Raw genomic sequence first — 13387 nt, 5'->3', positions numbered from 1 at the left:
ACAAGGCTGTTTGTATCGAATACAAAATTCCTGTGCTCAAACCTCCAGGCCACTGTCTAGTTGTGCACGTCAGCCTGTGATCTGCATTCTGTCGTTACCTGCCACTTAGCTTTCCTCTTCCTGCGGCAGGCTGGTTATCACCCCCCGCCACACACACACACACACACACTCTCCCTCTCTCTCTCTCTCTCTCTCTCCCTCTCTCTCTCTCTCTCTCTCTCTCCTCTCTAAAGGTGGAATGACTTTACCCCAGTCAGATCAGCAGAGGCACTCCCTATTTTCCATCAAATCCCAAAAACCCGTCTCTTCAATAAATATATCACATCACCTCTGACTTACATCTCTTTTTTAAAAAATATATCTTTCCCCTTCTGCCTTTCTGCCTCCTCCTGCTCGTATTTTTTCTAAATGCATTGGGGAGACGACATAATTTACAGATTGTGTTTGTTGTAAAAGAGATAAAATTGCACCGGCAGGTAAGATTGAAGTGATTCAACTCTTCATCTTGAAAATTCTTCCCTTTCTTCCTTCCTGGTGTCTTTAATCAAAGGGAAAAAGAAGATGCTGCAGGGTGAGCGAGCACCAAAGAGAATAGGAAAATGCATGAGAGAGAAAGAGAGAGAAAGAGAGAGAGAGAGAGAGAGAGAGAGAGAGAGAGAGAGAGAGAGATAATGAGGAAGAGCAACATTGAGACAGTTGAGAAAGACACAGTAAGATAAATTGGCTATAAATTGAACTTTACCTAACACTTTGATGTCCTGTGTTGCACAAGTGGTTCATATAAATGTTAGTAGACATGGTCAGAAAAAAAACATCGTCTGGCAGGCTTTTATTTTGGAATTTCTACTCAATAAATGAATTAAGACTCAAGCCTCTATATTGCAAATGAAATCAGGTTTTTTCTTAAAACTCGTGTAAAGAATCAGTTGTGACAGCAACTAACATTCTCATAATCAGTTATTCTGTTGATTATTTTTGAAATCAATCAGTTCATTGTTTAAACTATACAAATGTCACAATATCCCACAGCCCAAGGTGAAGTCTCAAGGTTGCTTGCTTTGTCAAATCAGTGGTCCAAAATCAATCAATTTTCAAATTCATCATATAAAGTGAAGATCAATGTTTAGCATCTTTAGCCAAGTTAGCAACATGGCTCTAAGGGGAGTTAACTAGTCAGTTCACCACTTTGGTCCAGACTGAAATATCTCAAAAAGAATTGAATAGATTGTTAAGAAATTTTTTACATATATTCTCAGTCCCCTCAGGATGAATTTTGGTGATCCGCTGACTTTTCATGTACCACAACCATCAAGGCAGACTTCAAATCATTCCAGTAGTTTGGTTTATGAGTTAAATACCTCCAAAAGTAACTACATTCCCATCAGCATCTGCTGTACTTTGTGTTTTTTGCTAATGTTAGTAGGCTAACACGCTAAACTAGGATGGTGAACATGTTAAACCTTATATCTGCTCGCATGTTAGCATTGTGGCTGGGAGCATGTTGCCATGCTGACAGACAAATTAGTTGAAACGCTTCTTCAGTTATCGAAATCGTTGTTGATGAATTTTCTGTCAGTTGGCTGATTAATTGACTAATCATTTCATCCTTTTAGATCCAGTGTTCTTCTCAATGCACTCCCCACGCACTTGAAGCTCTGACAGTGACTTTGACTTTAGGTGAAGTGTTGTGAGGCAGTTGAATGAGGGTGTTAAGAACTTATTGTGAAAAACAATTCACTCGCAGCAATTTTCTCATTTTCTCTGGATCATGGACAGTCCCTGGTTTGGATCTATTCAGAATGAAGTCCATGTTTATTCTACAAACACAGTTAAACATAATTAAAAAGTATTGCTGCATTGTGCATTACTCCGTGAATGGATAACAACGGGAGCCAAACTGACTGAGAATGAGCCACCTCTGTTTTTCTGCTGTTGCCTAACTCACCTCCCCCTTCAGCCCAACTCAGTAAGTGAGGGGAGGGGGGAACTATTTAATCAGAAAAAGTGTCACATTAATTCAGACAAATTCAAGCAATCTAGTTTTCTAATAAAGCTGTCATATTTGCATCCGGTGACTTACACTCGCCATCGTTTTAGATTAATTCCCGTCACAACCTTTTGATTTATGAATGCATAATAACTGAGGGCAATGTCTGTGACTGTGATCAAGTGTGTGTGTATATGTGTATGCATGTGTGTGTGTGTGTGTGTGTGCGCATGTGTGTGTGCGTTCAAGTGTGTTCGAGAATTTGTGTCTACAAAGCCTTGACTTTTAATCTAACATGTTGCTTCTGCCTAGATGAGAGAGAATCATATTTTGCGATAATTGAGCATGTTAAGAGGGAAAGATCAGACTCCTGGTGTGAAGGAGCATGAGTTGCATCATTGGCTCCGTGTTTTACAGCAGCTTCTCATCTTTCCTTATCTCGTTGCTGTTCATATCAGAGGACTAAATGCATAAGAATTTCTTCTCTCCACTTGACATTGTGTTTCCATATCCATTCCTTGTATGGCATCCAAAGGTCAACATCTGCTCTATTCACTGATATTAAGAGAATTTTTTCTCTAACTGTTGCTTGATGGTATTTCTTTTTTTTTTTTTTGTGGCAGCTGTGCGGTGACATTGCAAGGCATGAGACACATTTTTGATTATCTTTTGGATTCTATTGACTGTCGCAGTTGAATAACAATGACTTCAGTTCAGTGCAGTTTTCCAAATTAGTATTAATTATAATGTCATTCTATTGTCTATTTTCTATTCCTTTAATTCCTATTGTTTTACTGTCTTGCAAGTCAATTCCACCTACCTAAAGGAATATTATTAATGTGCTCCACTTTGTCATCTCATTTGGTGTTGCCAAAAGACTGGAGGTGTTACCTGAGTTGAGCATTGTCATAGAAAACACCCACACCTGTTACATTATTTGCCAAGATGCTATTGTTTTCACTTCGCTGCCGGTGAGTAAAGTAACTGAAGTGCACACAAGGGCTTCACAGTGCATATAATCCTGTTATCATGACTCAATCCAAACTAAACAAGCATCTGATATTTCTGATCATCTCATAGCGGTCTAAGCTCAACCGCAAACATTTCTGCCAAAGTCAGTTTGCTTTGCATTCACCTTTATGTTCCAGCATCCAAAGTCAATCCTGAACAATACACAACAGATGCTGGAGCAGGCTGAGGGTATAATATTAACTGAACAAACAATCTGTGGTCTAAAACTAGAGCAGTTTTGCTAGAGGATCTGTGCTCTCAGATGTACGCTGCTATTTATATCACTTCACTTCGTCTTGGCAGATTTGACCAAATGTGAGTCTTGACAATTTTAATGATCAGCTGGCGGGCTCCTGGGTACCCTGGGAAGCTCCTGGGTACATTTCTGAGTTGTGGCCATATAGAGTAAAAACTTAAAGTTTGTGTTGTGTTCCCAGAGCTTGGAATAAAATGAAGGCAGATTGCACAGTTGTTAGCTTTGGCCTTTGGTGTTTTGTTCACTACTAATTTAAGTTTTGAGCAGCATACCCCAAACCTTCATCATCACACTTTTTTTAGATAAATATTTTTGAAATTCTATGAATTTAAGTTGTAAAGACACAGAGAATGTTTAACATGCTTTTATCTCCTGATTATTACAACAACCTTTGCTACTAGTGGTAGTATTAGACTGTACAGAAGTCAGCCGCCAGGCTTTTAACCAGAATCAGACATGGCCCCTTTTGTTGTGGTGGTTGGTTGTAATGTATTTCTTTTTTGTCAAATTTTGTTGATCTGATCTTTGTTGCCATCCTGCCTACTAGATGTTTTGTGCTGGATGCTTTTATTGTGTTCGGCTTTTGTTTTGAAAAGTGCTCCATAAATAAATCTTGACTTACTTACTCGGAATCAAACACATTTGATGTGATCTTGATGGTCATAAATGAGACCAAGTAAGACTGAGACATCGGTCTGTGTCGGCTCCATCCTAAAAATCTGCTGATGCACAGCAGACTTGGTTTGATCAGAAAGTCAGGCTGGAGGCCAAATCAGCCTTTAAATCTCTTTATTAAGATTCCTGCATTTGCTGGATCAAACAGATGGACTCCTGATACCCCATTACCATCTTCTGGCCAAGGTTTGCCACTGCTTGTACAAACAGTGAAGACTGTTGAACGGGATTGGTTGCTAAATGTGTGGTTAAGTAACCTGTTCAAAAAAGACTGAAAATATCAAAACACTTCAATTGTACTCATTGCAAATAAAGCTTCAGCCTATCCACTGACATACTTAATGTTTGTGTTTTGTTCCAAGATGCCACTGAAGAGGCTTCAAAGACTGAATTTAATATCAAAAAGCATCTCAGCTGCCCGGGTACGACGCTAAGCTGTTCAAGGAGTAGTCACACATTCCCACCATCTCAAACAGACTTTGCATGTCATTACATTGAGAGCGCTATGTTGCACAGACAGATCTGCTTAAAACTGTCTTTTATTCCACCATCATACATGAAGGAGACTAAGCAGCAGCACCAGGAGCTGTCTGCCCCCCCCCCCCCTGCAGAAAGTCTGACACAGGAGAGAAAAACACTTCACCTTCTGCCAAAGGAGCTCCGAGAAGAAACTCAGCTTCCAGCACCTGCAGACACAAACTGGTGAATGACATTGGATTTAACAAACAAAAACACAGCGGCTTTTGTTTTCAAGATATCATCTCTCTTTGCTGCATTTTGCAGCTCTCAACGCTACATCTAGAACGCTGAGCAACTTGTCTGAGGAAAGAACTTAATCCAAAATCAAACTGAATTTACTTGCTGTTTGGTGAGAAACATAAATAACTAAACACACACACACACACACACACACACACACACCATAAAGTATACTGCACAATATCAGTCTGTGGAGCAAGGCAATGCACTTAGACTATAGCTGTGATCCATATAACAGAAACCATTCCACTTTATTTATTATAGCTGTGTATCAGCGTTCAAACAGTTTGGTCTTCTATAGCGTGTTTTGCACTGCTCTCAATTATGATCTTGATTTTACTGTTATGTGCAAGAAAATGTACCAATAAATGTATTAAAAAATATAATGTAATGCCAGTGTGATCAGTCTTGACTCTAGCCTAGGTGGCCAAGAATGTTTTTCTCTTTCTTTTTTTTTTTTTTAAGTGGTTTGTTATGTTGCACATAACAGCAGTTGGAGTTTGGGGGTTCTTCTGTGAAACATAATCATATTTTCTCATCCTCTTTAAAAGCAGCACAAGGTTTAATGAGCTGAGACGAGTCCAGGGCAACTCTAGAGGACGCACATAGTCATAAACAGCACCCCATATTAATATATGTTTGTCCAACATACTACTCAGTACATACAGTGATGATTTGGTTTGTGAAACTGAGGACTGTTGTTTTCTACACTGGCTTCCCATTGATTCCTTACGTTAATACATATATAGAGAGAATAGAGAATACAATTTTGCAAATGGCTGAAAAAAATGCAGCACATTTGGCTCTAATTTACTGGAGCAAAATTGGAGCAAACTGCATTAATAAAAGTTGTACAGTGCTGCTCCCTGCTGGTTTTATATACACATGAGCATGATGTGACGGTGGCTGTGCCGCTGAAACATGATGCTGCTTTTATGCTGTGAAGTCCAGCTGAAAGAATCGATGGTGACAAAGCACTGCTCTAAGCCTCCTGGAGGTCAAAAGTCATGGACTGAGCCAACCAGGGACATCTTGGTCAGTCTCACAGGAAATAGTCTCCCTCACCAAAACAACTGCTTACCTCACGTTATAGGCACTTAACCCCCAGTAACAGCTGGAGCTGCTGAGAGCAGCCTGAACTGGAAAACTCTGTACCGCATGCAGCAACGTGAACTTATGTCACTTTGTGAATATTATATAGTGTAATGTAATGTATGCAATCTGCCACTTTTTCTGTTTAGATAAAGTCTGACATGGATAAAAAGCTGTTTTCTGTGCACCTCTATTTTTGTCTTGTTTATCTATGTTGATGGAACATGTGGCCTTTATGCTTAAAAGTATAATTTAATGTTCATGTAATGACTAAAAGTACATTTCAACAACTCCACATACGGTACTTCACTATACATATCAATACACATTGTTTCTGTCAATCATAGTTTTATTCAGTTTTATTCAGTTTGTCTCATGCAAACGTGTGGGGGCGGGGCTGAAGACGTATCAGTCTCTGCTCCAGTGACCAATGACAGTTTAGAGTGTCCTTTACGTCACGACGTTTAGAGTGTCCTTTACGTCACGACGTGAGAAAACAAATTATTTTCTGTAGTTTCACTTTTAATTTACTGTGAACGGTAAGTTGACAATTGCATGCACGAACTTGGGGTGAGCTAGAATAATCTCTAAATTTTCATTTTGGTGCAATAATTGACCGCTGACTGTTACTGACACTTTACGCCACATTATTGAAATCGATCATCGATCGTTTGATTTGATCGGTTTAAACATCAGGGTTTCGTTTTCCTTCCACCATCATCTCTCTTGTTTTTACAGGTTTTCATTCAAATCTTCCATAAAGAGGAACAAAAGTGGGGCTTTACAGCACAGTGCAGCCTACACAGAGAGATCCATGTGACTAGTCTCCTGTTTGTCTTTCTTGTGTTTCTGTGTTTTCTGTTTTCCCAGGAAATCATGTCGGTTTTACTGACACAAATACGCCTCAGCGACCAGCAGGCAGCCAGTGTTGTGGAGGGTAAGAGATAACACTTGTTGGATTGAACATGCATAGACGATGTAGGACTATTTTACAGGCACAGATGAGTGTTTTGACCTTCTAACAGAGACCTCTGAAAATGAGCTGAATTTGAATCTACTTTGAGCCACACCTGTCCTCTCAGGAGCAGGTTTTCACACTGACTCAGACCTCCAGACACTGACCCGAGAAGACCTGAATGAGCTGTTTCCTGGAGCTAACAAACTCAAATTGAGAAGGACCATCTTTGAAATTATACACAAGAAGGTGAGCTAACAAGTTGAAATGTGAAGGTAACATGGGTAGAAACCAATGACCAAAATGACAATAAAAATGCTTCATTGTATTATGTGTTATATTATTTCTGTTTCAGAAGCCAATCAATGTGGTCCTAGAGGACCTGAGAGGATTCATCCCACATGAATCTCTCAGATGTATGTACATTTCAAGCACTTATAGGCAATATATATGTAACTATATTATCATCCATATTCTAACACACACAGCCTGTTACTCTCCCTCTAGCTGCTCTAACTAATAATGGGGTCCTGGCTGACTACCTCCGTGTCCTGAAGGACATAAAGACCCAAGTGAATAATGTGCAGACCTTCCTTGATGCTCATATTGATCTACTGGAGAACATGAGCAAAACTCAGGTGGACCCAGAACCTGGCAAAGGTTATAATGCAGTTTTTGTTCAATTTCAATATCATAGAATCATAAGTGCAAAAGAAACCTCAGCATTATCATTAGGAACTCAAACAGTTTTAGAGACAGCTGTATTTACTCTGATAAATCAGTTATTACATATTAATTCACAGTTTAAGGAATGCACAGGTTGTATTTCAGTATTTTCATCAGAACGCTCAACTGCTGAAGGACACAAAGTGTAGTGTAGTGGAGTTTAAACCTGAGTGTGAGGTTCATGTGTGACCTTGGAAACACATATCTTTAATAAAATATTCCAAACTCAAACTTCCTCACTAGCTTTTTTGCCAGAGTCTTTCGACTGTATCGTATGACCCTCTTCTTACATATGGGTGTTATGTTAATCGATTTAAAAGGTTTAAGTGTATTTGTATAAGATTTGGAGACAGTGAGTGCATTGTGGCATTGTACCCAACAGGTTCTTTGCCAGGCACAAGTGATTCATTCTCCTTAGTGGAGCCCTGCAGTGACGGCCATCCACAAGGAGCTCAAGGTAAATCTCATTCTCCTCCACTTCACACTCTTGTGACATATTGAATGAGTTGTATTCGCTTTAAGATTCCACTATAACATGAAGTGAAGAGCTGTTCGGGGTTGATTTTTAAATAATTCATATGTATAAGATTTTGGAGCCTGTAAGTGCATCTATGGCATTCTGTGTGACAGGCTATGTGCCCGGGGCAGATATGGCAGATGGGAGTGGTCAAATTATGCTCTATAATGGCCAAAGGTGACAGTAGATAAAGACTGTATTGTAAACTAACTTTCTTCCCCTTCACACCTTTGTTTTTTTAATGTTTACAACAGCAGCCCCACCAATGTGCTACACTTGATTGAGTGCTATGATATTACAACTCATAATAAAGATCCCTTTTGCTAATTTAGTGAAACAGACACATTTTGGGAGCTTTTACCAAATATAATTAAATTGGACTCTGACCGCTAAAAGCATATCACTGATGGTGAATGTTTTTCTCTTTAGGAGGTTCCACCACCACGCAGCCTCAACAGGGTTTTCAGGAAGGTGAGTTGTATAATAATTAGACTCAGCAGTTAAAAGTTAGGTTATTGTGCACAGAAAGCCCTCTGTAAGCACGATAGCACTAGTGCTAGTAGCAGAAATAGAAGAGAAAGGCTAACTAACTGGGTTGTTTGAGGCATTGTAGAAAACAGGAGCTTTAATTTGTCAATGAACTGGCACAATAAACATGACTTTTGCATTTGCTTTGTTTATCATTTTTATATAGTTTTTTTTCTGGATTTTGATAAACAAGTAAAAAGAGTGAAAAAGAGTATTTTGAGAGTCTGTTATGACTTATGTTTTGACTTATTACTGTTCACTCAATTCTTGTAAATGTATCTGTCTGTGTCACCTCCACAACCATGTTTCTTTTCAGTGGCCACAGTGAAGTACCAGCAGATTGTCTGCGGTGAGACTTTTGGTGCCCATCAGCAGCTGATGGAACAAGTGAAGGGACGCTTTCAGGATGGGGTCCAAATTATTGAAAGCAGTCAGGATTCCCAGGTTATTGTTGTTTTCTGCCCAATCAGTTCACGCGTTGGGTCAGATGCTGCAGCAGCAATGACTTCTGTTAAAGGTAAGGGAAAGTTTTTATGCTCAGGAAACTGAATATAATTTGTTTGTGATTTGGTTTACAATTACAAGGAATATAAATCTTTTGGTTATCATTTGTGTTCAGTCTATTAAATATCTTAAATATCTCATACTCCTTCCTCTCTGTTGTGTCCACAGATGATAATGATAAACCTGTCATTCTGGTGTTGATGCACCATACGCGTCAGTCAAGGTTCACAAACTCTTTACAACTTCAGTTTCGTGGCACTTACACTGTCTTGCAGGTCAATGTTTTCTACCATGACTCAATACATGGGTTAGTGAAGTGTGAACAAAATAATCAGGCTGTCTCTTTGATACGAAAAGAATTACTGAAACACAAAAGTCTAGCAAGTAAAGACACCAGTGCAGGGCATGGTGCCCATGCGAATATGGGTGTTGAAAGAGGTAGGAGTAGTTCTGCTTCTACTGGTTATGGTGGTAACACCAAGAGTGAGGGTTTTTTCTCACGGTATTTATATAGAAAATAAATCATAATTAGTATCTGTGGTGTTGATGGTGGTTATGATGGTGTAACTTCAGTTAATAAGTAAAAAAACTGTCGTGGCTTATATCATCTGCAGCATTAGAAACAAGAAACACTGAGAAAACAAAGCATTAATGGATCATGAATTGTGTATGTCAGTATGTTAATCATTGATACAAATGTAAAATGTTTGAGTAGAAGATGGTATTGCTTAAGCATGTTTTTCACATCTGCCGTTAAATTTCTAAAGCTACCATCGTGTAGTATGTTGGGTCTTTGTACATCCACCCTGTCAGCACTTAATATGAATGAAACTATCACTCAGATTTTACATGGTAGAGGGGGAAACAGATAATTTCTTTAGTGTGTGCTGTTGGACATTTTACCCATTTAGACAATGATTACATGATTACTTTTGTAACCCTCTTTGGTGCAGTATGTTACATTGAGCATTTGAACTGCAATTGAACACCAAATTTTCAATGCATTTGTGTTCATGTAAAGGATTGGTTTAAAATAAGCCCAAAAGTAAACAACACTGTATACTGCTGATAATGTGCAATGGATGTGCAATGGAGCCATGCTGCTGTTTGCTAACCAAGCCAGTGTACCAATTTAATGAATCAAACTAAGCTTGTTTAAAAGATTTAATTACTGTCTTTACTTTCTGTATTAAGTATATTTAGACTTAAATGTAATCAGAGATTAAACAGAGGCCACAAGTTCAGTGACCAGCCAACTTTGTGTTTTGATCTACCAGAACCAAATCAATAAATAGATGCACAAATTAAGAGAAAATATCAATGAAAATAATTAGTAGTACACAAACAGATTTTTTTTTGTTGTTGTAGGTGTTTATAAATAAATGTCTCAGAAAGCTTATGAGATGTATGAACACTATGCATGAAACTTTCAATAAACGTCTGTTATGAGTTTGATCGTGATGGCTGAATGATTTATTTTGTTTTTAACTTCTAAATATCTTTGATGGTCAACATAAACCAAGTTGATTGTACCATTAATTACTCACAAAAAAAACAAAACATTGAAGGCATAGTTCACCTCACTAAACATAACACGTACAAAATATACTTTAGTACATACAGTACTTTGTAGTAACAGTCGTGTGTCCAGGATTTTCAGTGTCGAGGCCTACAATGAAACTTACACAACAAAGCCAGAAGTTATCTAAATACAGGCTTTACATACTTTAAGTGTGTATCTTGTTCAGAATTGAATTTATTTGGAGTCTAATACATTGGAATTCTCAACATGTTCAACTGATTTCTTAAAGTTGACTGCTTTTGTACAAAGGTTATATATTTAGATATACAGGCGCCTTTATTTTGAAAAGATGCGATTTTGCTCTGAAAAATCAAACCGGAAGTTTGACATTGTTTACAAACAGAAGCTGCTTCCGGTTGGTACTCCGAAGCAGCGCGCGTACTTAAATGTTATTTTCCGTTATTTGTTGGTTTTTTTTTTTCCGAGAAAAAACTGCCACCGACGAGCTCTCTGCACCGACAACATAAGGCCAAGTTATAAAAAATGATATTCCAGTTAATTTTGTTAATTAGCAGCACTACTCCTTTGGAGACAGTTGGCTAACAGTTGGCTAGCTCAAGATGTGCAGCATGGCAGAGATTCATTTCAACAGGTGTTAGCTACAGAGTGGGAAAGTCTTTATGTTATTTTTGCGGTTAGGTTAGCTGTAGTTAGCCGTGCTGACTGTTAGCCAGTCACTAGCCAGCCGTTTGTACGTCAGTTTTTACGTTTGCTAAAGTCTGTCAAACTCCATGCCATGCTCTTAAGTCGCGTCCTGGGGAGCCTCAGGTCGACGTGTTCAGAAAGTGTTTGTTTACATAAGGTTTTTGCTGTCAATGAAGTATCAGTTCGGAGGCTGCATCACGTATTCACCAGTCACTGTAAAAAAGTCAGCGCACTCAAGCCATCTGCACACCGGTTCGGGCTCAGGGTAATGACATGAAAGTTTGTGTGGAAAAAAGCTCCAACTGCCCTCGTCTTAGTTTACAAAAAGTTTGATATTGCGACCTGATTACATCATTCCTTTCTACTTTAGACCCTAGCACAGACCTGTCTCTATCAGCAAACAGTGTGTGATATGCAGCCAGCCAGTATCTCCTATGGCAAAGACACCACTGCGATTGCCTCAGATGTTGATGATGATGATGAAGGTTGTGAAGGTGAAGGTGTGGCAGGACAGGAGAGTGGGGTAGAAGATGAGGAATTGATGAAGATAATAATGACCCCAGGCCAGGTGGATGCAGTCAGTATGGAAATCCAGCAAGGGGCTGCTGACACTGGAGTCGCCACTGTGTCTGGTGAGTAGAACTGACTGCCTGAGACAATGTATGGGTTTGCCAAAATGGCCACACAGTACCAGATGAACTCAACAATAAGACTGGGGAAAAAATCCAGCTCTGAAAATCCAGTTGGTGCTGTTCCACTTTGTGTTGTTTGGACGGTGTTTCTAAATAATTTTAAATCAGCATGCAAATTGGCACATGCTGCTTATTTGGCAGACAAAATGTCAGGTGTGCCAACAGCTTGATAAACAGTAGAGAGCAGTAAACACATTTTGACATGGCCTGACATTAATATTCAGATGTAAAAGGCATTGTACTGTCTTTTCAAATGTTTTTAGGCTGGCTATGACTGTTACCACAGGATCTTTGAACAGAGATTCAACATTGTATTCAACTTATACTTAAGCATATTATCTACTCTTCCGATTTTCTATAATGGTACATGTAATTTTATATTATGATATCCTTAAAATTTGTAATGTATTAAATTGTCTGAAGAATCAGTTCAAACTGTTAATGAGCAACTAACTAGACTTGAATGCAAAATTATTTAAAAGTCAATAAATCAGTCCTGCTTGATTTGTAATGTTGTCCACACATTCACATAGAGGTGTATTACACCACTTCTTGAAAATATGATGTAACATGTCTTTCACTTAACATGCAGCACACTGTCTTTATAGAAGTCTACCTTTTTGATGAACATATCAATCAATATTACAAGGGGACTGGTCACTGAGGTGTGCAAAGAAGGTTTAGTGAGTTCTTGAACCATGCCAATTCACCTGTACATGTGTATGAGTGTGTTTTTGTATCCATGGTCATACAGATAGAGTACATGTGTTAGTTGAATTGTAATTATTTTTTCTGGGCAGCTCCTAAAGGATCAAATGAGAAGAAGACAACGACGAAGATGAGAAGGGAGAGGAAGAAGTTGATGAAGAAAAAGCTCAAGTCAGCCGACACTTCAGAAAATTTAATGTCAGAGCTCCCATTTGCTCTGACCAGTCCCAGTACATGGAAGGAGCTAGGATGTGTGTATTCATATGATTTGAAATTATTCTTTGAATTAAAAGTTGGCATTTTTTAACTGATAGAAGAATAAAGACTAACAGGTCAATTCGTTTAATGCCCATCATCTCTAGTCACCACCCCAGAATCGACCCAGAGAAAGAGAAAGAGGAAGAGAGGAGACAGTGGAGGTCGAGTGGACAGTGAAGAGGATGGAGACAAAAAGAAAAAGAAGAAAGAGGGCCATCGACCCAACTACTTTGTCTCCATCCCCATTACTAACACACAGGTAAGGAATTACTGTACTGTACTATACTGATTGACTTTTTGAATAATCACTTCATTGTTTCAGCTCACGATCATTGGCAGCATTAGAACTTGTTCTAAAAATTAGAACTTTTAATGAATTTAAAGTTAAAAGATATATAAACATCAGTATAAGCCCTCATCCAATTCCTGTCTTTTTTCATGTTTCAATAAGCGTGACAGTAGTGTTGCTGTCCTCATCTGACTAGTTGCTTA

General features: G+C 38.7%; 2 protein-coding genes across 4 annotated transcripts in view; both read left to right on the top strand.

Moving 5' to 3' along the window:
* The first annotated feature begins 6236 nt into the window (after positions 1-6236).
* Positions 6237-10465, top strand: LOC139621952 (uncharacterized). 2 transcript variants are annotated; one of them, XM_071478945.1, is made up of 9 exons: positions 6237-6319; positions 6651-6717; positions 6863-6984; positions 7091-7151; positions 7243-7395; positions 7844-7918; positions 8408-8449; positions 8823-9023; positions 9179-10465. In XM_071478945.1, exons 2-9 carry the CDS (start codon positions 6657-6659, stop codon positions 9529-9531), a joined length of 1068 nt encoding a protein of 355 aa, XP_071335046.1. In that variant the 5' UTR covers positions 6237-6319; positions 6651-6656; the 3' UTR covers positions 9532-10465. The 2 variants fall into 2 exon arrangements, with proteins under 2 accessions (XP_071335046.1, XP_071335048.1); XM_071478947.1 differs by lacking the exons at positions 6237-6319; positions 8408-8449 and having other exon boundaries at positions 6509-6717; positions 9179-9675.
* Positions 10466-10912: 447 nt separating this feature from the next.
* LOC139621951 (A-kinase anchor protein 7-like) overlaps positions 10913-13387 on the top strand; it is a 42687-nt gene continuing 40212 nt past the window's right edge. For both annotated transcript variants that reach the window (XM_071478944.1, XM_071478943.1), the window contains exons 1-4: positions 10913-11502; positions 11608-11869; positions 12730-12888; positions 13000-13154. In XM_071478944.1, coding sequence (XP_071335045.1) covers positions 11329-11502; positions 11608-11869; positions 12730-12888; positions 13000-13154 — 750 coding nt within the window. In that variant the 5' untranslated portion in view covers positions 10913-11328. The remainder of the gene's footprint in view (positions 11503-11607; positions 11870-12729; positions 12889-12999; positions 13155-13387) is intronic.

The sequence above is a fragment of the Trachinotus anak genome, unplaced genomic scaffold (assembly GCF_046630095.1).
Source record: "Trachinotus anak isolate AG129_WGS33_773 ecotype Australia unplaced genomic scaffold, CSIRO_AGI_Tana_v1 ptg000005l, whole genome shotgun sequence".
NCBI classification, from domain to species: domain Eukaryota; kingdom Metazoa; phylum Chordata; class Actinopteri; order Carangiformes; family Carangidae; genus Trachinotus; species Trachinotus anak.
The sequence above is the reverse complement of the archived record's forward strand: the minus strand, read 5'-3'. Positions and strand labels throughout refer to the sequence as shown.

Excerpts from the sequence above, each read along its gene's own strand:
- LOC139621952 (XM_071478945.1), top strand. The coding sequence starts at position 6,657 with ATGTCGGTTTTACTGACACAAATACGCCTCAGCGACCAGCAGGCAGCC. Across the intron at positions 6,985-7,090 it reads TTGAAATTATACACAAGAAG|AAGCCAATCAATGTGGTCCT; the intron begins GTGAGCTAACAA and ends TTTCTGTTTCAG. Across the intron at positions 7,919-8,407 it reads CCATCCACAAGGAGCTCAAG|GAGGTTCCACCACCACGCAG; the intron begins GTAAATCTCATT and ends TTTTCTCTTTAG.